The sequence below is a fragment of the Rhinopithecus bieti genome, unplaced genomic scaffold (genome assembly GCF_001698545.2).
Source record: "Rhinopithecus bieti isolate Rb0 unplaced genomic scaffold, ASM169854v2 scaffold_7724, whole genome shotgun sequence".
NCBI lineage: Eukaryota > Metazoa > Chordata > Mammalia > Primates > Cercopithecidae > Rhinopithecus > Rhinopithecus bieti.
Window position 1 is genome coordinate 1178910 of NW_016805612.1, and position 23203 is coordinate 1202112.

The 23203-nt window shown below is 41.3% G+C and overlaps 1 protein-coding gene across 1 annotated transcript in view; it reads right to left on the minus strand.

Moving 5' to 3' along the window:
* Positions 1–23203, minus strand: part of CDKAL1 (CDKAL1 threonylcarbamoyladenosine tRNA methylthiotransferase) — a 603344-nt gene that overhangs the window by 7313 nt on the left and 572828 nt on the right. The window contains exon 12 of the mRNA XM_017873093.1: positions 22628–22792. Within this exon, the coding sequence (XP_017728582.1) occupies positions 22628–22792 (165 nt within the window). The remainder of the gene's footprint in view (positions 1–22627; positions 22793–23203) is intronic.

Below are 23203 nucleotides of genomic sequence, written 5' to 3' on the forward strand. Positions count from 1 at the left end.
GGTGAAACTCTGTCTCTACTAAAATACAAAAAATTAGCCGGGAGCGGTGGTGGGCGCCTGTAGTCCCAGCTATGCGGGAGGCTGAGGTAGGAGAATGGCATGAACCCGGGAGGCAGAGCTTGCAGTGAGCCGAGATCACGCCATTGCACTCCAGCCTGGGTGCGACAGAGTAAGACTCCACCTCAAAAAAAAAAAAAAAAAAAAAGAAAAGAAAACGGGGAGGAAACAGGCCTCCAGGGCCTTCAGATGTGTCCTACTCACAGGTCTTTTGACCCCAAGAGACAAGACTCTGAGGGAAAGGGCACCCAAGAGATAATCAATTAATGTTTTCTGAATTGGCATTTGCATTTCTACTTATTCGTTTGCCTCCTATCATCATTTCTTCACCTAGTTACAAGTATTCTTTTCTTGGGGGCTGGATGGGCTTGGGCTTCCAATGGAAGGAAGTCATGTTGTTTAGAGGCCTTTCTTCCAAGTCCTCTTCCTTCTCATACAAAATATTGATAAGTTGTAATATGGTACATGGCTGGAGAACCAGAAGCACAAGGACTAAGTGAGAAAGGCAGAGGATAGGCTCTATGTGAAAATACTAAGTAGAAGGAATATTTAGAGAACATTCACCGTGTACCTAGCAGGACTCTAAGTGCTCTCAAATCCTTCAAACTACTCAATGAAGTAGCTAATAGGAGTTAATCCTCTCGTTAAGTCACTTGCCCAAATTTCTGATAGTATAAATGGTGAAGCAAACGAGTGGCCTGCCTTTAGTCATACTAAGTACAGCCCCTCAGCAATGCTTCTGAGATACATTGATAATTCCATATAAATAAATGAGAAAAAAAGCAAGGCACTGCACAGCTATTAAAATGACTATCAAGACCAACAGTCCACCAAATGGATTTTCTCCATCTTACTTGCCACTGCACTTCACAGAGACAATGGTGTTATGTTGAGTTTCCCTATAGAGGCCATTCCAGAAAAGTCAGTCGCAAGCGATGCAGAGACATTTCACACTACCTGTCTTGCAGTTCTGAGCCACGTTGTGACTTTGTAATTATGACCTGTAGATGGCACATCGCTGAGTATGCTCTGAACACACGCATACACACACACTTGATGCGCTCACATGAGAACACGTTGCAAAATGTGATTTAATGAGGAACAGTTGGTCTGGTTCTGCTCAAATAAAAGATATCCCTGTAAGAGAGTTGCCACCTGTCTTCCCATCTTGCGGTACAGCTTCTAAATGAGTTCTTCTGTCCCTGACACTTGCAGGTGTTGCCAGGGCCCTGCAATCACATTCCACATGCCAGCTCCCTTCCTTGAACTGACAAGACAACCCTGTCCCTGGGCTTCATGTTATTACCAGATACCGGGATGTACAGGGGATTAAGGGTGCCAAGCTATCTTTCTTCCTTATTCTTCTAGACATTCCCCAAATTGGGAGCTCTTTAATATCATATAACTAGGTATACCCAATTATCTCCCAACCAAAAATGCTAGGATTTTATCTTGAAGTCGGTTAAAACAATGTGATATGCATAGTCCATCAGCATTATAGGTGCACTGGAAAGTAACAGGATCTACAAATTGAAGTTGGAATTAATTGCTCCTTTCCATTTCTTTTGGAAGGACATTTCCGTTATAAGACCTCTGTCACACAGTCACACAATTAGAGCACAATACTGTCAGCCTTTCTGTTTCAATTCTGGGAATGAGAAATTCTACATCAGAGATTGTTCTTGTGAAATTTTTCCCTTACCCCTTTGGCCCCAAATGTGTAATTGCTATCAGGTCATTACAATTACGAACAAAAATTTTAAACTTGAACCCACACATACACACACACGCAAACTCTCTAATCTTAATATAATGGATGGGTTTTTTTTTTTTTATCTTATTTTGGTGATAGCAGAGTAAACACAAGGCTTTGCTCATAAGACTGAACATAAATTATTAAACTATCTACTGTATGATCAAATGCATTTCAGATTATATTCTGAGTAATTCTGCCTTGATGTCCACCAAAGGAACAGATCTGATGTGCCCCTGCATGGTCTCAGTGATCCCTCTCTTTCAGAATGCTCAACCCACAGACTTGAACGGTGCCAAATGAAAGACAGAGATAATCATTTCAAAAAACAAGGCTTGGCATCTGCCCATCACCTAATTATTACTCTCTGTAAGCCCGCATTTCATGTGACTCAAGAGATGGGAAAGCAACTCTTAAGCTCTGAACTTATTTTAATGGCTTCAAAACATTTCTTATGTGTAAATTTTTCTCATGGCTGAGAGGCACTGTTAGAGCTTGAAGTGCAATCTAACAGGGATGAAGAAAAAATTGTTTGATAGCTCAGATCTCAGGATAAATTAGAGTTTAGAACAGGCTTTTTCCCCCCACCAAGTCTGAACATATGGGCTCTGCAGAAAACCTACTGAAACCAAATATGTGACCAATGCAAGGAAATGATCTTCAAACATACATTAGAAATAATCTTAAAACATATATTATGCAGTACAGTATACTATAGAAAAGAATCGTGAAATTGGCTGGGCATGGTGGCTCACACCTGTAATCCCAGCAATTTAGGAGGCCAAGGTGGGTGGATCGCTGGAGCCCAGGACTTCTACACTAACCTGGGCAACATGGCAAAACCCCCTCTCTACAAAAAATACAAAAATTAGCTGGCTATTGTAGGGTGTGCCTGTAGTCCCAACTACTCAGGAGGCTGAGGTAGGAGGATCACTTGAGCCCAGGAGGTGGAGACTGCAGTGAGCTGTGATGGCAACACTGCACTCCAGACTGGGTGACAGAGAAAGACGTTGTCCCCCCCCCAAAAAAAAATTCTGGTTTTGAATACAAAATTATAAGCTATCTCTATCACAATTACATTTTATTTTTATTTTTTGAGATGGAGTCTTCCCCTGTCGCCCAGGCTGGAGTGCAGTGGCGTGATCGTGGCTCACTGCAACCTCCGCCTCTCGGGTTCAAGTGACTCTCTTGCCTCAGCCTCCAAAATAGCTGGAATTACAGGCATGTGCCACCACGCCCAGCTAATTTTTGTATTTTTAGTAGAAATGGGGTTTCACCATGTTGCCCAGGCTGGTCTTGAACTCCTGGCCTCATGTGATACGCCCACCTCAGCCTCCCAAAGTGCTGGGATGACAGGCGTGAGCCACTGCGCCTGGCCCACAATTATATTTTAATCTCTCCAGTATGAACTTCAGGAAGCACCTCCTAAGGTAAGCATTCCTAACAGGAGCTGCTGCATCAGCCCTTCCTAAGAAGGAATGAGCAAAGGTGGCCCCTCAGGCTTTGTAATGCCTTCACGACACTCCAGCTGTGGGCTTCTATCTAATACCTTCATCTTTAGCTTTCTGAATCTTTAGCTTAGTACCAAATATTTATTCAATGAGCTTATAATGGTTTCCTAATTTTTGGCTTGTTACATTTACCAAAATAAGGGGAGGGTATAGGGCGGAAGAACTAGATCTAGAATTAATAATACAGTATAGAAACCTTTGCCAACAGTGGTGCACTGGCATTTGCTTATACATAACTTCTCCAATTCCACAAAGTAAGCCCTGCCAAGAAGGTATGCTATCAGAGGTCTGGCATCTTAGCTGGAGATACATTTATCTTTACTGCTTCCTCATTGTTGTTTAAATGTTTTTCTCCAAAGAGAGGTAAGTAGAGAAGGTTCTCTTAGTAACTACACGTAAGGAAAACACAAGTTTGTTATTTACTGGGTCAAAGTTTGGAAATTTGGAAATTACTCGAGAACTTGTCATGTAAGTCTCTTTTGCTAACTAAATATCAGCCTAAGATACATGGACAAGTACACATGTGCTTGCAAACACACACACACACACACACACACACACACGAGCTCTGACATAAAAAAGGAACCAAGAGGCACACTCACAACCATGAGGCCTGTAATCCCAGCATTCATGATAGCAGTAGAAACCTGAACTCATCTATTCCTCATTAGTGGCTGGAGATAAGCATCAGTATAAACGAAAGCTGGGCCACAGGTGTGGCAAAGTTGAAGACATAAAAAGTGAATTGGGTCAAGATGCTTCACTGATGATGAAGTCTTTTCAATAGTCTCTCAAACCACACCCGAAACCATTCTCATTCCATGGAGTGCACACAGGAAGCACTGAACTAGGATGTTGATAAACATAACAATTGGGTGTATTAAACTTCATCTTTAAGTAATCAATTCAACTCAAAATAATTGTTCCTAAGGGTTTCCTTCCAACTAGGTAACCATGAAAGTGTGTTGGCAGATGTTTAGTTTGTATTTTCAATGAAAAAGAAGCCATGTGTGATGTTAGCTGTTATTACAACACAACCCTCTCATCTTGTTCTAAGTATCATTTTCAGTGACACTGGAAATGTGGTTTTAGCATCACTGAGCTCTATGAACTACATAAAACAAATAAAGGAGATGGCAGGTGCTTTTCTCTATCTCTAAGAATCTTATAAATGATAAGCTAATACGTAAAATGTTTCCTATATATCACCATGATAGTTTTGCAGTTTGGAAAATGCAGATAAACTAGTTAGGAAAAATTACATAGTTTATACAGTTGGTCCTCCATATCTGTGGGTTCCACAGCCATAAGTTCAACTGACCACGAATAGAAAACACTCGGGGGGAAAAATTCCATAAAATTCCAACAAGCAAAACTTGAATTTGTCACACACTGAATACTACGTTGAATCCATGAATCTGAAGTGATGTGTAGGCATTGTATTAGATATCAAAAGTCATCTAGAGATAATATATGGGAAAATGTGTGTAGTTTACATGCAAAACAATGTCATTTTATATAAGGAACTTCAGCATCCATGAATTTTGGTATCCATGGGGGGTCCTGGAACCAATCCCCCACAGATACTGAGAGAGGACTGTACTTACTATAATTACACTAAACTGAACCCAACCATCTGAAGAAAGACACATCTCTACATATTTTCCTATCACTCCCAAAGTTCTATTATGCCTTCTTCCAAAAATCTGTTCCAAGACATGCCCATTCTCCCTTTCTATTTTGAATATAGTTTTTAAAAGTAAAAAATAATGATCCTATGGAAAGCCACTTAAAATTAGATTAATATTAAAAGACTTAATTACTTATGTTACTATAAAAGTATGGTAGGCAGCCCTGAAGATGATCCCCAGTGATGCTCGCCTTCTGGTATTCACACCTGTATGTAATCCCTTCCCCTTTGCTATGGTCTGATGTACTCACTTGCTTCTACTGCTCAACATAAATGATGGATGTCACTTCTAAAATTAGGTTACAAAGTACTATAGCTTCCATCTCTCTCTCTCTGCTTGCTTGCTCTGAGGGAAGCCAGCTGCCATGCTGTGAGCTGCCCTATGGAGAAGTCCACAGGAGAAGGAATGGAGGGAGGCCTCTGACCAATAGCCAGCCAAGGACTAAGACCTTAATGCAACAACCCATGAGAAACTGAATCCTGCCATCACCACATAAGTGAGCTTAGAAGCAGATCCTCCCCAGTTGGGCCTTCAGTTAAGGCCACATCCCCAGGTGCCAGCCTGAATGCAGCCAAAGGAGCAGTACTGTGCCAACGGCACCCAGAGAAGCTGCACCTAGATTTCTGACCCACAGAAACTGTGAGGTAACAAATGTTTGTTGTTTTAAGTTGCTAAGTTTTAAAGTAATTTGTTACACAGCAACAGATAACTAATACAAAAAGTTGTCAAGTAGAGGGCTGGATACCAATTCACACACATTTAGAAATCTGACTCATAACAGAGGCATTGAAGACCAATAGGAAAGATGGACTTTCAATAAAGTTTTCTGGAACAGTTGGTTATACACAGATAAACCAATGAAATTTAACCCCTACCTACCATGTTTAAAAATCAATTTCAGGTATATTAAATATTTAACTGGCAAAGGAAAACTAGAAAACTTTAGGACAGTATGGGAGGAAAACCTTTCTAACCACAAAACCACAAGGCAGGGAGGACATACTTCTTTTTTTTTTTTTTTTTTTTGAGACGGAGTCTCGCTCTGTCGCCCGGGCTGGAGTGCAGTGGCCGGATCTCAGCTCACTGCAAGCTCCACCTCCCGGGTTTACGCCATTCTCCTGCCTCAGCCTCCCGAGTAGCTGGGACTACAGGCGCCCGCCACCTCGCCTGGCTAGCTTTTGTATTTTGTTTTAGTAGAGACGGGGTTTCACCGTGTTAGCCAGGATGGTCTCGATCTCCTGACCTCGTGATCCGCCCGTCTCGGTCTCCCAAAGTGCTGGGATTACAGGCTTGAGCCACCGCGCCCGGCCGACATACTTCTTAAACAAATCACAAAAATACACAAAGTTCTAAACAAAAGAACAAAAGTTCTAACCAGAGAGGTTAACAAGCTGCAAACAGGGAAGAGACACTTGCTTCACACGTAATTGACTCTAGACTACATAAATCCCAGCTGGGCACAGTGCCTCCTGCCTGTGGTCGCAGTACCTCGGGAGGCCAAAGTAGGAGAATTGCTGGAGGTGAGCAGTTTGAGACCAACCTGGGCAACATAGTGAGTTCCCACCTCTGCAAAAATAGCCAGATGTGGTGGCTCATACCTGTAATCCCAGCACTTTGGAAGGCCAAGGCGGGTGGATCACTTAAGGTCAGGAGTTCAAGACCAGCCTGGCCAACATGGCGAAACCCCGTCTCTACTAAAAATATAAAAATTAGCCAGGCATGCTAGTGCACGCCTGTAATCCCAGCTACTTGGGAGGTTGAGGCAGGAGAATTGCTTGAACCTGGGAGGCAGAGGTTGCAGTGAGCCGAGATCGTGCCATTGCACTCCAGCCTGGGGGACAGAGTGATACTCCATCTCAAAATAAATAAATAAATAAATAAATAAACAAACAAACAAACAAAACCTATCTGGGCATGGTGGTGCATGCCTGTAGTCCCAGCTACTTGGGAGGCTGAGGTGGGAGGATCACCTAAGGCCAGGATTTCAAGGCTGCAGTGAGCTAATGATCACGCCACTGCACTCCAGCCTGGTCAACAGTGCAAGACCCTGACTCAAAAGAAAAAAGAAAAATCCTAAACATCAATGAAAAAGTATCGTCCAATAGAAGAAAATGGGCAAAAGACTTATACAGACTCTTCGCTGAAGAGAAAATCTGAATATATGTGTGTGTGTATATATATGTATATATATATAAAACCCATAAACATATTTTTAAAAAATGCTCAACCTCATTTGTAATCAGAGAAATACAAGTTAAAATACAAAATACCAGCTAACATATATCAGGTTGGAAAAGTTAAAAAATGAACAATATCAAGTATGGGTGAGAATGTGGAGGATCCAGAACACTATGCCACTGCTGCTGGTAATGGCAGAAATTAACATAGCCACTTTGGGAGATAGTAGGACATTACCCGGTAAGGTGGGAGCTGCGCACTCTGGCCAGCCCAGCAATACCACTCCTAGGTATGGCACCCAGACTAGAGAAATGATTGCAGATAAGTGGCCATCCCAAGTCCTCATCACAGCTGATGTGACGTAAGTTAGAAGCTCTAGCAAGATTTGGGCTGGAGATGAGGGTTGGGGAAGGGGTGGTCAAAGGACGAAAAAGTGGCCCAGGATGGGGGTTCAAGACCTGTGGGTGGGCTTCCTGCAAACATGAGCTCTCCAAGCAGTCTCCCTAAGAACCTTTCTTTTCTTAGATGGGCCCCAGTCACTAACCTCCCTCTTCTCCATTAGCACGTTTCCTTTACCACCTCTCAGTGCTTAAGGTGTTCCCCACCCATCCACCCCACCTTTCTTACAATGATTGGTCAATGTGGAAAATAGATGGGACATAAACAGCCACTTGGTTGCTAATACACACTTATTATTATCGTTTCTGTGGAGATGGGGTCTTTCCCTGTGGTCCAGGCTATAGTGCAGTGGTGCAATTATAGCTCACTTGCAGCTTTGAACTCCTTGGCTCAAGTGATCCTCCCATCTTGGCCTCACAAAATGCTGGGAATACAGGAGTGAGCCACTATGCCCAGCCTGCCAATATACACCTTCTCATTTTTTACATGGATTCTATGGGATAAAATCAGTCTGATAAGTTCCCAATTAGTTTCCAATTGCTGCTGTAACGAATTACCACAAACTGCATGGCTTAAAACAATACAAATTTACCATTTTTTAGTTCTGGAACTCAGAAGTCAGATGTGTCTCAATGGATGAAAATCAAGTGTGGTGTGGACTCCTTCTAGGGCTGTAGGGGAGAATCCATTTCCTTGTCTTTTCTAGCTTGCATCCCTGGGCTCACGGCCCCCTTTCATCTTCGAAGTCAGCATTCCTATCACTCTGACCTCTGATTCTTCTGCCTTCTTCCTCTTTTGCTTTTACGGACCATGGTGATTACACTGGGCCCATCTGGATAATCAAGTATACCCTCCTTATTTTAAGGGCAGCTGATGAGCAAATTTAATTCCATATGCAACCCTAATTCTCTCTGTCACGTAATCTAACATATTCACAGGTTCCAGGGATTAGGACATGATCACCTTTGTGGGGTGAAGTGGGGGGCATTATTCTGCCTACCACAGGTCCCCAGGGTGATAATGTGGAGTTGCTGGGTACATCTGTACCTCAGAGAAAAACACTGGATATCTAGAGCACTTGACATTTCCTCATAGAAAAGACTATGACAAGGTCCCTTAGCTTCAATTAACATTTAGATTTCAGGTTCTTTTTACCAGATTCAACCCTTCCACTCTAAACTCAGTATCTAAAAACAAGACACTGAGTTGTAGAGCTGAAAGGATTAGATCTCAGGTTGAAACTGAATGTGATTTCTTCTGGGGATGTAGAAAAGAAGGAGGAAGTTTGCAGAGATCACAGGCAAAACCATCAAGACTTCGCAAGGTGTGGCAGACCGAATACATTAATGTTTCCAATTCCTTATGCCTCCTTGTATCTGTATCTTCTTGTGACATAACTTTGTAGTGTGTTCCTGGTCATGGCTCTGTGATTTACTTGGCCGACAGGATGCTATCAAACATCATGCGTGCAGAGGCTTGAAAAGCACTTGTGCATGTCTGTTGGCTATTTCTCTGCCTTTACCACGGGAACGTACGCAGGTCAGCCGGTTGAAGGATGAGGCCTGCGGAGCAGAGCTGATTCACCCACAGAGTCCCAGTTGAGGCCATCTAGATGCATCAAATGCCTGCTGAACCTCCATACATGTTAGGAAGCCCCACTAAGCTTAGAAGAGCTGCTGAGCTACCCTCTAGTGCACTGCAGATGTGTGAGTGAGCCAGGCTGAGACCAGCTGAGTCCCACTGCAGTTCCGTGGTTGGTTGTCATAGGGCATTCAACATGGCAAAAGATAACCCATATCTAGGATAACCAGCTGTTTGGTCCTGTAGTCCTTTTCAGTAAGGGGTATACATATATCTCTGGAACAAATTCATTCATTCATTCACTCATTCATTCATTCATCCATCCATCCAACAGACGTTTACTGAGCATTTGCTTCCTGCCAGGCCCTGTCCTAGTCATTAAGGACACAAAAGGTGAATGAAGTGAAGTCCCAGCATTCACGGGGTTTCAATTTTAGTGACTAGAGACAAAAGAAACCTGTAAATATGTAATATGTCTGGTGATACAATGTGCATGGAGAAAATAGAGCAGAGTAAGAATAGGAAGTACTAGGCTGTGTTGGATGGTGAGGGCTTGGGGTTTTATGGAGGACTGCCCAGGGTGGCCTCACTGATAAACGGATGCTTCAGCAGAGACCTGAATGAAGTACGTTCCATGGATATCTAAGAGATGGGCATTCCAAGCAGAGGGACCAGCAGATGAAAAGGCCCTTCTGAAGAAGCAGACCTCGTGCGTTCATGTTCAAGGAGCGGCATGGAGGCCAGTGTTCTCGAGGGCAGAGAGGTCAAGGCATAGGACCCTGAGGCTGTTGTACTTTCTCTGGCTTTCATTCTGAACATGTTGGGAAACCTTAGATGATTTTCATAAAAAAAGTGTATATGATTATAGATAACATAACATTTGAACAATTTTTAAGTACACCATTTTGTGGCATTCATTATATTTACCATGTTGTGCAACCATTACCACTATTTCCAAAACGTTATCACCTCAAGCAGAAACTCTGCAAGCCTTAAGAGGAAACTCCCTATCTCCACCCCAAGCCCCTGGTAAGTTCTAACCTACTTTGTCTCTATGAATTTGCCTATTCTCAGTATTTCACGTAAGTGGAATCGTGGAATATTCGCCCTTTTTGGTGTGGCTTCTTTTGCTTCACATGATGTTCTCCAGGTTTGCCTATGCTGTGGCACGTGTCAGAACCTCATGTCTTTCTATGGCTGAATAAAATTCCGCTCTGCCACATGCCACATTTTGTTTGTCCATCCATCTTTTGATAGATACTTTTGTTGTTTCCGCCTTTGGGTTATTTATGAATAATGCTGGTACGAATATTGGGATATAAGTGCCTGAGTCCCTAGTTTCCATTCTATTGGATATATAGAGATGGAATTTCTGAGTCATATGGAGCACTAGATGGTTTTGAGGAGGAGAGAGACACAATCTGATTTATATTCAGGGTAGAAACAGGGAGACCGGTTAGGCAGATTGTTTCATTTTCAGATCATATAGTACACGGTAGGGAAAATCACTTCCCACAAGAATATTTAAGAGAAAAAGACCTGTAGTGAATGCTACTATCTTATACCATAGATGCTTCGTGATTGTTCAGAGGAACTGTGTTCACATGAAGGATAACAAAAGAAATAGCTACTCAGAGTCAGTGAAAAGGGGGAACTGAAAACACAAAGAATTTATTTCAGTCAGCTATCCTTTACAAATGCTATTGCTCTTATAAAGACTGTTATGTTTTAAAAGACCAACGACCAATTCCTCGTCTCATGGCATACAGGTGATGAGGGCAAAACATCATCCATGTTCATGAAAGAGATACTATTAGCATCTTGATCAACCAGGCCCCAAGTAAATCTTCACTAGCACCACGCCCCCCATTCCACATCACATATTCACGGATCACTTCTACGTGTCAGGCCGAGCGTTCAGTGCTTCCCAAGCTTTACCTCACTTCGATGTCAAAACCATCCTATCAAATGGACTCTACTCGTCCCAATTTATAGATGAGGAAAGACACCTAGAGAGGGTAAGTGACCACACAATGATCACAATTAGTAAGCAACAGAGCCAAAATGCCAAACCCACAGTCTGACCTGATGTGCGTAAGGGCTACTCTATTCCTTTAAAATGGATGTTTGCAAGGAGGAAGCCCTGGGAGCCAGGGGCCTGTGGAAGGGAAAATGCTGATCTTCATAAACTCTGCCAATGGTTCTTTGCCTTTATTGCCTTTTGACTTTCCTTCTCAGGGGTTGGTAAATTTGCAAGGTGCTACATCTTAATTATTTAGGTTGGCTTCCTATCAGAAAACTGCCCTAGATAACTGATTTGCCATACGGATTGAATATTTCTGTTTCTCAATAATTTTATAGAATTGCATTCAGGAGATAGAGGGATAGGAGAAAACTTGTTTCTCCAAAGCCCTTTAAATTTAATACACTGCTTGCATGCATATAAGCAATCGGCACTTGTACCCCTAAACACATAAAATTTAAAATAATGAAAAAAATTTTAAACATTGTAAACTATGTCAGAAAACAATCACACTCTATTTCTTTGAACATATTCTATTTTATTGATTTAAAAATAATGTTCTATTATTTTAGGTACAATGCAACATCCATACTCGGAGTCTCATAGGAGAAACAGGCTGTCACTTTCATCATTAGAAAGGGAGAAGGGAAACTAGGAAACTACAATTTATGGTTAGAAGAAAGTCTTGCTCTAAAGTACTCATCCTCATAGCTCCCATGAAAAGAATTTCAATTTGCAAGATTACTATCAGTTTAAAAAGGGGCTTCTGCAATCTGCTTATCAAGATGTCAAATGACTTCAAAAAGCAGGTTGAGTGGCTTGACTGTGATTTTTTTTTTTAACCATTGAAGAATATATTAATGTCCTCATCAGTTGGAGTAATAGAGGATTTCAACCTATCATGTAGGTTCCCTGCCTCTGGTGGAGAACCCATCCATTCCACCCTGCATATCACCGAGAGCCAAGTTCATTCAATAACTATGAAACAGGCACTGCACTGGGGCCTGGAGCCAGTGGTGGGCAGACCAGCCATGCGGGGCCTGCTTTCATGGGCTTTCCCTCATATAGAAACTTTCACTATACTATGCTCATGCTCAAAAACTTTCCCACATGTAGCCAGGCACGGGGAAGCTCACGCCTGTAATCCCAGCACTCTAAGAGGCTGAGGCTGGAGGATTGCTTGAGCCCAGGTGTTTGAGACCAGCCTGGACAACATAATGAGACCTCATCTCTACAAAAAGTAAAAAAAATTAGCCAGGCACGGTGGGGCAAGTCTCTAGTCCCAACTACTCGGGAGGCTGAGGTGGGAGTATCACTTGAGCCCAGGAAGTAAAGGCTACAAGTGAGCCAAGATTGCACCACTGCACTCCAGAGCCAGGGTGACAGAATGAGATTCGGACTCAGAAACAAAGCAAAACAAAATATTCCCACATGCATGATAGAAACTTCTAGTTTTCACCCATATCTTCTCCTTGTTAAAAGCAGATATTTTCTAGACTCTTATAGTTAGATAGGGCCATGTGAATAGTTCTGGTCAATGAATATGAATAGAAACACCATGTACCACTCCTGTGCTGAGGCAGTAAAAAGCCTGGTTCACCAGCAATCGTTTTTCCTTGCCATGGAGACATGCAGTCAACTTGGGTCCCTGAGTGACTGTGTGGAGCAGACAACTACCTGACTCTAAACTACACACTAAATGGTACATCTCAGATGCTCAGTGTGAGCAGGAAATAAACCTTTGTTATGTTAGCCCTGAGATTTCAGGGTTAATTTGTTACCGAAGCACAGCCTAACCTGTCTTGGATGAATACACATGCTTGTCTAATGTGTTAGGTATAAATCCTATTTGACTTCAAAACCCAGAGGTCCCAGTCTTTATACTAAAGGTTATTTCCCTGTGCCTTCCAACTGCACACAACTGCCTATGGATATCTAAGTCTGTGCATTCTGTCACTTCACTTTGGTTCTTTCCACAGTGAGAAAAGTTTCCTTCTTTACTTGCTTGATTAAGTTCTTCTCACCTTCAAAGTCCCGTTCCAATCCTACCATATCCATGAAACTCTCTGTAGTAGAAATTGTCTGAAAACCCTCTCCACATTGACAGTTCCCCAAGAATACAGATGCCAAAAATGATTTTCTAACCTCCTTTGTCCCCAGGGTGTAAACGTGAGACCTGGGTTCCACAATCAGATGTAATATATGTGAGACATTGATTGGGAAGCTTCATGAGGAAGCAGACGGGGCATGGGGCCTCTGCCTAGATGGGGCAGGTGGAGCAGAGGCGACACCTCTTACCAGAAGCTCCTGTGTGGTTCTGGGTGTTGTTTCTGGAAAACTCAGCAAAGATTCTGGTCCCTGGCCCTTCTAACAATTCTGTGGGCCATCTAGCATCCTTTTATACATTCCTTCCTTTCAACTAAACTGCTTTCTGTTGTCTGCAAGGAATCCTGATCCATACATTTCCTAAAACCTCAAGTCTTCAGAGATCTATCTTCTAACTTCTTATGATCTAACGCCAACCAATTTAACAGTTGACATATTATAGATTTTGTTTCATAAGCACATACTGTCTTAGTTCGTTTGGGTGACTGTAACAAAATGCCATAAACTGGGTAACTTTTAAAAAACAGAGATTTATTTCTCACTGTTTTAGAAGCTGGGGAAATCTAAGATCAAGATGCCAGTAGATTTGGTGTCTGGTAAGAGCCAGATTTCTAGTTTATAGGCAGATTCTTCTTGCTGTGTCCTCACACAATGGAAGGGTCAAGGCAGCTCTCTGGAGCCTTCATTAGTGTGGTATAAAGGTACTTATCCTCATCATGAAGGCTCCGCCCTCATGAGCTAATAACCTCCCAAAGGCTCCACCTCCTAACACCATCACATCAGTGATTAGGTTTTAACATTGAACTTTGGGAAGTCACCAACATTCAGACCACAGCAGCACACATCTTCTCTTCCCAACTAGACTTTATCTCCTTGAGGGCAGGATGATATCTCAGACTTCTGTATCCCAAGCAGTGCTTGACACAGCGCTGGGTCAACTTTTGGAATTTATAGGATGACCATATAATTTATTATCCAAACTAGAATACTTTGAGGAGTGGAACAAGGGCATATTATTAATACTATTACAACAGGTATAAACCAGGACTGACACAGACAGTCCTAACACAGACAGATATTATTATCAAGGCACAATTAGTTCTTTGACGCATAGTGTGTCATACTCGTCATTGATAATTGTTGACTGAGTAAACGGATAAAGATAAGTGAAGGAGAAATAGTGCAGTGAAAATGTGAATGTGGAAAAGTGGTTCCCGACACCCGGGTTCAAATCATCACAGGAGATCATGGTCTTCTGGAGCCTCCCTAGTCCCATCCTGCAGGGATAGATGGTTGGGCTTAGATGACCTTTCAGGTTCTGCTGCTGCTGAAATACAGCTTTGGTTCTCCTAAGGAAGCTTTTTCCATTCGATGGTTTCATGATAAAGAATCCCTTTTGCCCTTCAGAGATTCCTTTTAGATTTGGGGAAATCATCCATAAAACTTTAACCACAGGAGTAATTATGTTGCACAGGTGAGCTAGCATACCTATACAAGACCACTTCCCTCACGCCAATCCCTCCCTACCAGGGTCACAACTGACTGGCAGCATTATCAGAAGAACAGTCAGACCAAAAACTTCTCAAAGATCAAGCCCATATTCATTATTTCTATCTCTAAGATTTCATTCAGTTCCTGGATAATAAACACGGAAACATATTATAAGAGGCCAGGTGCTACCTGCATGTTGTACATGTGAGTAATTCAGGCTCGGGGGCCTGGTTCTTTTCCTTAGCGCTCAGCTAGGGAAGTCGGTCCACATCTTTGTCCCAGGCTCACTGCTCCTTCTGCCCCCTATCTTGAATGTGGGCAGAGGATGGAGAGGTGGGGAAAACACCTGCTCAGTCCCATCCTATGATGCCTCTATGTGGGTGTGTACAGCTTTGTAAAGAACTTCATTGTGTTCTAGCTACCCTAGGTCAGGCTAGAATAATAAACTGAAGTAATACGAGTAAAGAGCCTCAATACCAAGCACATAGTAGAGGTTCACTAGATGGTAGCTATTACTATTATCAAGGCACAATTAGTTCCCTGATGCATGCAATTTCCCTCACGATGCTCCAGCTACAACCCTCAGGAGGAAGAGAATTATCATCAGTGATTGCACAATTAGTGATGCAAGTGAAATGAAAGCTAATTGTTTAGCATCGGCTTGCTCTGATGATACTTTGGATGGTACTCAAATTGGTACACGAAAGGTATTGTGAACACACTAAACACAGTTTGAACTGACAGTCACACTAGTTCAGCTGCAATGGCCAATAAAATATAGCTCAGCAGTACAGAATAAAAGTTATGTATCTAGACTGTGAAACTCAAATACATCCTAACCAGTCTGTAAAAGAAACTAACAAGATACAAAAAGAAAGAAAAATGCATAAAATATTAAATGTACTATGGTTTTGATTGTTTGTGACACGAACTTAGCAGTGATGAAGAATTTAGTCTTACATAAAGTTTAATAAGAAAAAAAAAAAGGAACTGAAAAAACTGCTTGGGGTTGAGGCTGGTATCTTGGGGGTGGAAGGAAAAATAGGAAGAAACACGCCCTCATTTGCTTTGAGCATGGTTAGCTGATCTGTCTGAAATTAGACCCACTTTCAAGTGTTTTAAGTTAATTATTAAGCCATTTCTTAACCTCATGAATGTAGTTTTCATGTGCTTTCAAATCTGGCCTTGAACTAATAGACCCTTTCACTTCAGTGGTTCTGGAAATGAATGTCAGATGGGAGAGGAAAGCATTTTAACTGTGTTTTTCCAAGGGTCAAAGCTCTGAAAATATAGTATAGTTTGTACATAAAACTCAGTACACCTGAATATCCTGCTGGCCTTTGTCTGGTAATGAAGCAAACCATGCCACCCTTTAAAACTTCTGCTTCCTTTCCAAACGCGGTCGGCTGTGTCGGTGTTGAGCTATCTAACTGCTCAAGTGAATCCATTCTTAGGATCAAAGTTTCAATAGATGAGAAACAGGTGGCACTTAGGCACCCTGGGGCAGTCTTCTCCTAACTTGTAAGAAAGAGAATGGTAAGTCCAGGCCTCCATTCTAGAATATTCTCCTTTTTTTAAAAAAAGAAGACATAAAGAGTAAGAGGAAGAAATGCCTGTCAGTAAGAATGGCCAACGCTGTAGGAGTATTACTGGAATCTCTTTCTGTTAATTTGTCATTCTCATGGAGGCATCTCAGCAGTTGGTCTGGTTTCATCTGCCACTGTCAGAAATCTATGGCTGATGAATACAACATTTGAAATGATAAAATATTGGGCAACTTTTACTTCACAAATTAAAGTAAAATAATGCCTTGGCTTGCATCACAAATTAATAATGAAAATAGTAGCCAATATTTATTGACTGCTAAGCCATTTCCACGTATATTCTATGAAGCAGGTATTACTATCACCCATTTACGGAGGGAGAACTGAGGTGGAGGGACATTGAGTAACTTGTCCAAGATCATATTTTTTTTAATAGTAGAATCAAGATTCAAACTTGCGTAATCAGAATCCAGAATTCATGTTCTTCATTGCTATACTATAATGTACAGTGAAATCCACGAATGCAAAGTACTTGTTTTTTTTTTTTTTTTTTGAGATAAAGTTTCATTCTTTCACCCAGGCTGGGCTGCAGCAGCTCCCTGCAGCCTCGACCCTCTGGGACCAAGTGGTCCTCCCACCTCGGCCTCCCAAGTAGCTGAGACTACAGGTATGCACCATCACACCTGGCTAATTTTTAAAATTTTTATAGAGATGAAGTCTCCCAGTGGTGCTAGGCTGTTCTTAAACTCTTGGGGTCAAGCATTCCTCCTGCCTTGGCCTCCTGAAGTGCTGGGATTACAGGCGTGAACCACCGCATCAGGCTGCAAAAGGACTTTAAAAAAAGTGCTAAAAAAAAAAATTAAAGTAGGCCGGGCGTGGTGCCTCACGCCTCTAATCCCTGTACTTTGGAAGGCTGAGGCAGGTGGATCACTTGAGGCCAGGAGTTTGAGATCAGCCTGGCCAACACGGTGAAACCACGTCTCTACATACAAAAATTAGCTGGGCGTGGTGGCTCACGCATGTAGTTCCAGCTACTCCGGAGGCTGAGGTATGAGAATCACTTGAACCCAGGAGGCGAAGGTGGCAGTGAGCCGAGATCGCACCACTGAACTGCAGCCTGGGTGACAGAGTGAGACTCTATCTTACAAAAAAATAAAAAAATAAAAAAATAAAAGTAAAGTAAAAGAAATAAAAACAAAAGCCAGGAAGCCACTGCTTTTTAAAGCTATACTTATTGAATTCTTTCTTTAAAATATTTAACACACTTAGTATGCATTGTGCACTTTGTCCACATGATTTAACTTAATCCTCTGCAAATCAGTTGTTAGCTCCGTTACACAAATGAAGACACCGTGAGCCAAGAAAGTTGTACTTCATCATAGGCACTGTCACTGTAATGTGAACCCAAACCTGACAGAGTCCAGGTCATTTAGAATTTTCATGATGCTACTCGACTTCTTCTTTCTTTAAAGCAATTTTTACTATTAAGAATGAATTCAACAAGCAAAAACTTTGCAATCAAACTTTTCATAAGTTTAAAATTAGAAGGGAAAATGTTCTTTTCTATCTTGTACCAGGCAAAGAATAGTTCTGACTTCTTAAGAATCAATCTTAGAAATGGTAAGATTCAAGTGATTTGTTATAACATAGGCCAGACAAGAAGAAAGAACATTAGTAGTAAAACTAGTTAGCCTTTATGAAAACAGACAGCAGTAATGTTCACATTCTCACATATTCCTAAGAGAGACAGATCTCTAATGCCATTTTTAACTGAACCCACAGAGAAGATAATTAAGACTGTCCATTTTCTCGTTTTTCCCTCTTTCTCTTACTTACTATTTTTTTTGTATCCAGTGTAAGCTTACTTTGGTATACAAAAAGAAACTAGTGTCCAGAAGTTATCAAATAAGACTCCTGCAATTAAAATGGGTAAGGCAGTCTGGACCTGGGCTTAAAAATACAGGCTTGACTCATGCTGATTAGGATGGTTACTATCAAAACAAAACAAAACAAAACAAAACAAAACAAAACAAAACAAAACAAAAAAAAGAGAGAGAGAGAGAGAGAGAAAGTAAGTGTTGATGTGAATGTGGAGAGACTGGAACCCTTGTGCACTATTGGTAGAAATGTAAAATGGTACAGCTGCCATGGAAAACAGGATGGCAGCCCCTCAAAAGATTAAAAATAGAGATACCATACAATCCAGCAATCCTATGTCTGGACAAATACCCCAAATAATTGAGAGCAGGGATTTGAAGAGATATCTGTGCACCCATGTTCGTAGCAAACATTATTCATAATAGCCAAATGGTAGAAACAACCTAAATGGCCATCAAAGGACGAATGAATAAATGAAACATGGCATCCACATCCAATGGAATAGTATTTAGCCCTAAAAAGGAGAAAAAATTCTGACACATGCTACAACATGGATGAACCCCGGGGACATTATGCTAAGTGAAATGAGCAAGTCACAAAAAGATAAACACTGGTGAGCGTACAACTCCGCTGATACGAGGTACCAAAAGTAATCAAATTCATAGAGGCAGAAAGTAGATTAGAAGGCTGAGGGAAGGGGGAAATGAGGAGTTACTGCTTAATGAGTACAGGGTTTCAATTTTGCAAGACGAAAAGTTCTGGAGATTGGTTGTACAACAATGAGAACGTACTTAACACCACTAACTATACACTTACAAATGAGTAAGACAGTAAATTTTATGTTATGTATATTTTACCACAAGTAAAACACAAAAACAAAAACAAAGGCTTGAAAGTGGGGACATAAATCCTGGCTTCCCTCTTCTACCTTCAAACGTTGTGACTCCAGATAAGCTATTTATTGAGTTATGGATGCTCAGATTCCTTATCTGTGAAATGGGGATAATAATAGTGCCTACCTCTCAGGGTTATGAGGATGATACGAGTGAACACACGTAACATATTTAGCATGGTATTTGGCCATGATAAGCACGCCATAAATGCTGACTTTGGGTCCCAGAAGTAGGCATGGAATATTTAGCCAATGACAATTATGGGTAATGATTTTAAAATTTGATAATATATGGTGATTATGTTTGTAAAAGGAATCTTTATCTTTTAGAGGCATTTACTAGTATATTTCTAGATAACATAAAATGTAAACGGAATTTTCTTCAAAATAATCAGGGTTGGGGGAATGGGGGTAGATAAGAGCACAGATGACATAAGATTGGCTGGTGATTTGATGACTGCTAAGGGTGGGTAATAGGTATGTGGGATTATTATACTATTCTCTCTACTTTTGTATATGCTTGAAAATGTTCATAAAATTTCCATAAATAGAGTTCCTTAATGGAGTTAAAACAGAAAAATCCTTGATCCCAATCTTTGATGATGGCTTTCAGATAATTTTTCAAACTAGTACATGGTCATGGATTTGGTATCGCTGACCCTAGGTCCTGTCTATCCACACGTTTTCTTCAGGTGGAGTAATTGAACAGCATAGCAATTTTTCCACAGAAATCTTAATTGTATAAAAAGATCATCACAATAAGCAGGTTACCACAAAATTAGGCTGCATGTGAGCACAAGATGAAAATATCGATGTTCTTAGCATCTTAAAACTGTGTTTTTCTCAAGTTTCCTATTCTTCTGTCCCTTTCACTAAAAATGCACACATAACTTTCACCCATTCCCACCATCATTTTGAGAACACCCTTCTAGTCTGTTGTACTTCTCATCAGTTTCATCAAAAGAGGTCAGGTGATTAGCTGGGTGTGGTGGCACACGCCTGTAATCCCAGCTACTCGGAAGGCTGAGGCAGGAGAATCGCTTGAACCTGGAAGGCGGAGGTTGCAGTGAGATTGTGCCACTGCACTCCAGCCTGGGCGACAAGCAAAATTCCATTTCAAAAAAAAAAAAAAAAAAAAAAGGACAAGGGAAAAAAAAAAAGTCCAAAGCATAGTATTTTGCTTTAGATGCCAGGGAGACCAAGGTGGGAGACTTGAGGCCAGGAGTTCAAGACGAACTTGGGCAACAAAGAGAGACCCTGTCTCTACAAAAAATAAACAATATCAGCCGGGGCTGAGCACAGTGGCTCATGCCTGTAATTTCAGCACTTTGGGAAGCTGAGGTGGGAGGATCACCTGAGGTCAGGAGTTCAAGACCAGCCTGGCCAACATGGTGAAACCCTGTCTCTACTAAAAATAAAAAATCAGCTGGGTATAGTGGTGCGTGCCTGTAATTCCAGCTACTCAGGAGACTGAGACATGAGAATTGCTTGAACTTGGGAGGTGGAGGCTGCAGGGAGGTGGAGGCTGCAGTGAGCTGAGATTGCATGCCACTGCACTCCAGCCTGGGCGACAGAGTGAGACTCTGTCTAAAAAAAAAAAAAAAAAAAAAAAAAATTAGCCAGGATGGTGGTATGTGCCGATAGCCCCAGCTACTCAGGAGGCTGATGTGGGAAGATTGCTTGCGCCCAGGAGGCAGAGGTTGCAATGAGCTGTGATCACACCATTGCATTCCAGCCTGGGTGACAGAGGGAGACCCTCTCTCAAAACAAACAAACAAAAGCCTTACTGTTTTTCTTAATGTAAATACCCAAATCAATATTCCTACGCCAGTGGCCTCATGCTACAACACTATTTCTAGAGGCTCTGGCAGACCAGCAACCGACTGGCTTCCTCATCTTATCTGGAACTTTTGGGCTATTCTGGTTTAGAGTTGGGCTAGTGGTAGAACTGATGATACCATTGTCTAGACTAGAGGAAAGGATGGGAGAGTAGAAAGGGTGCCCCACAGAATTCAAATGGAACTGCCCTTTTAGATAGTAACACTATAGTTAAGGAACAAAGAGAGGGACACTACATTTCCTTATTTATGTATTGTCAATGGTGATGTTTAGAATACTATCCTTTCCAAGAGGCAAACATGAGGGAATTAAACCAGGCAGAGTCTTTGAAATAATAATTTCCCCACTACTGTTTCTTGCTGAGAAACCCTTTTCACTGTGGCAATCTGAAATTAACCTTGTAAAACACACTATGTGGAAAAACAAAACAAAACAAAAAATAAGCTGACTTCTTAAAAAAAAATTTCAGAGTTTGGCTAACATATCAAAAGCCAAATCTCTAGCAATATAATTTAAATGCCAGGTTACACTGCTCCTTCCTGGCCCCCTATCCTATCCGTCAAGTATGATTTTTTTTTTTTTTTTTATAAACAGCAAAAATGAATGGTTATGCTCATCAAGTTTTAGAGTTATCTCCTGATTGTGCAGGCTGATACATTTGGTAGAATTTTGACAAAAGCTGGTCTATACCATTCCACTATGGGTTAGACGGCCATGCATGCAGATCCTTCATGGGCACTTGTCAAGCACATGCAAATTATCACTCCTATTGGACACAAGAATCCACACAATCAGTGAGAACACGGACAATAGTATTGTCTTTGTTGCTATTGCCAGAGTGAAGCTGTATTTGCTTTATTTTAACGAACATGTCCTTGCAATTTATTTGGAAGAACAAGATTATACACAGATTAAAACAATTTTGGAATTACATGGCCAGATAAATATCAGGGTTTTTTTCCATATGTTAAATCATTGCTATATGCTTTTTTTTTTTTAAGGGCTTAACAATTGTGTTGGAGAAAGGACATCAAATGATGCTTAGAAATGTGATACACATTTTCATTTCACACTCCATCAGCTTTTACAACTGTAGCTCAATGAAATGTAAGAGAGAGCTTGGCAAACGGCCATATTTACCAAGGTATAAAATAGGGGTCAGGTTACTTTTTTATAGAAAGAAAAAAAATGTTTAATTTTCACTCCACATGACTAAAGTAGATATCCAGCTAACACCCTTCTGAAAGGCACCGTAACTGCATATATGATACGGTTTAGTGCCTGTTCAGCTGTAGGATTTTACTACAGTATAAACAGCTTAGTAAAGCAAGAAAACACCCCTTTCCTTATCCCTTTCCACTCAGGATCTACTGACATAGAAACATACTGGATCAGATCATCTTTTGGTGTCAACATTTTCGCCTGCAAATAATGGCTTTTACCCCCTACTTCTAAACTGGAAGCAGAAACAGCTTATTCCCTTTACAGCCAGAGAAGCAAAGCTATCAGCATCAGCAAAAACACATCTTTCTAATTCAGATTTCAATCTGTCAGAAAGGATTAAAGCCTCATGCATACATAAAAAGGGAACTATAAATGATAACAGAAACATGGTCTGGAATCACTGTGCTTCCACAGCTGCTGTTTTACTAGCAGTGTAGAGAGGAGAGCATCTTTTACTTACCTTTGTCAAACCTGAGACTTCTCCCTTTGCTAGAGGTTTGCTGATGGAGGGTGTGTACACTTTGGCATCAGATACCGGCTGCCCTTTCATAAAATGTTTGCCTGATTCACAGATGTCCACTTCAACCATTTTCCCCATGAACGCAGGGTTCTTTGGCACTAAAACCTTAAACACATTTGTTTAAGAGGCTTAATTTTTAAAAATAAACATTTTACTTTAGAACAGTGTCAGATTTATAGAATTATTGCAAAGATAGTATGGAGAGCTCCTGTGTACCCAACTCCCAGTTTTCTTATTATTTACCATCTTACATTAGTATAGTACATTTGCCACAATTAATGAACCAAAATTGATATATTATTAATACTATTAACCGAAGGCATACTTAATTATCCAGGTTTCCTCATTGTCCCTCAGTGTCATTTTTCTATTCCGGGATCCCCTCCAAAGTGGGCTCTATCTTCTAGCTGCTCAAGGGTCTGGGGAGCCTGCAGGAAGGAAAGGCACTTCTGGGAGGGGCTCCCGGGCCCCTAGGCAGTGCTTTTCCAGTGCAGGATGCGCCTAATGTCCTGAGGC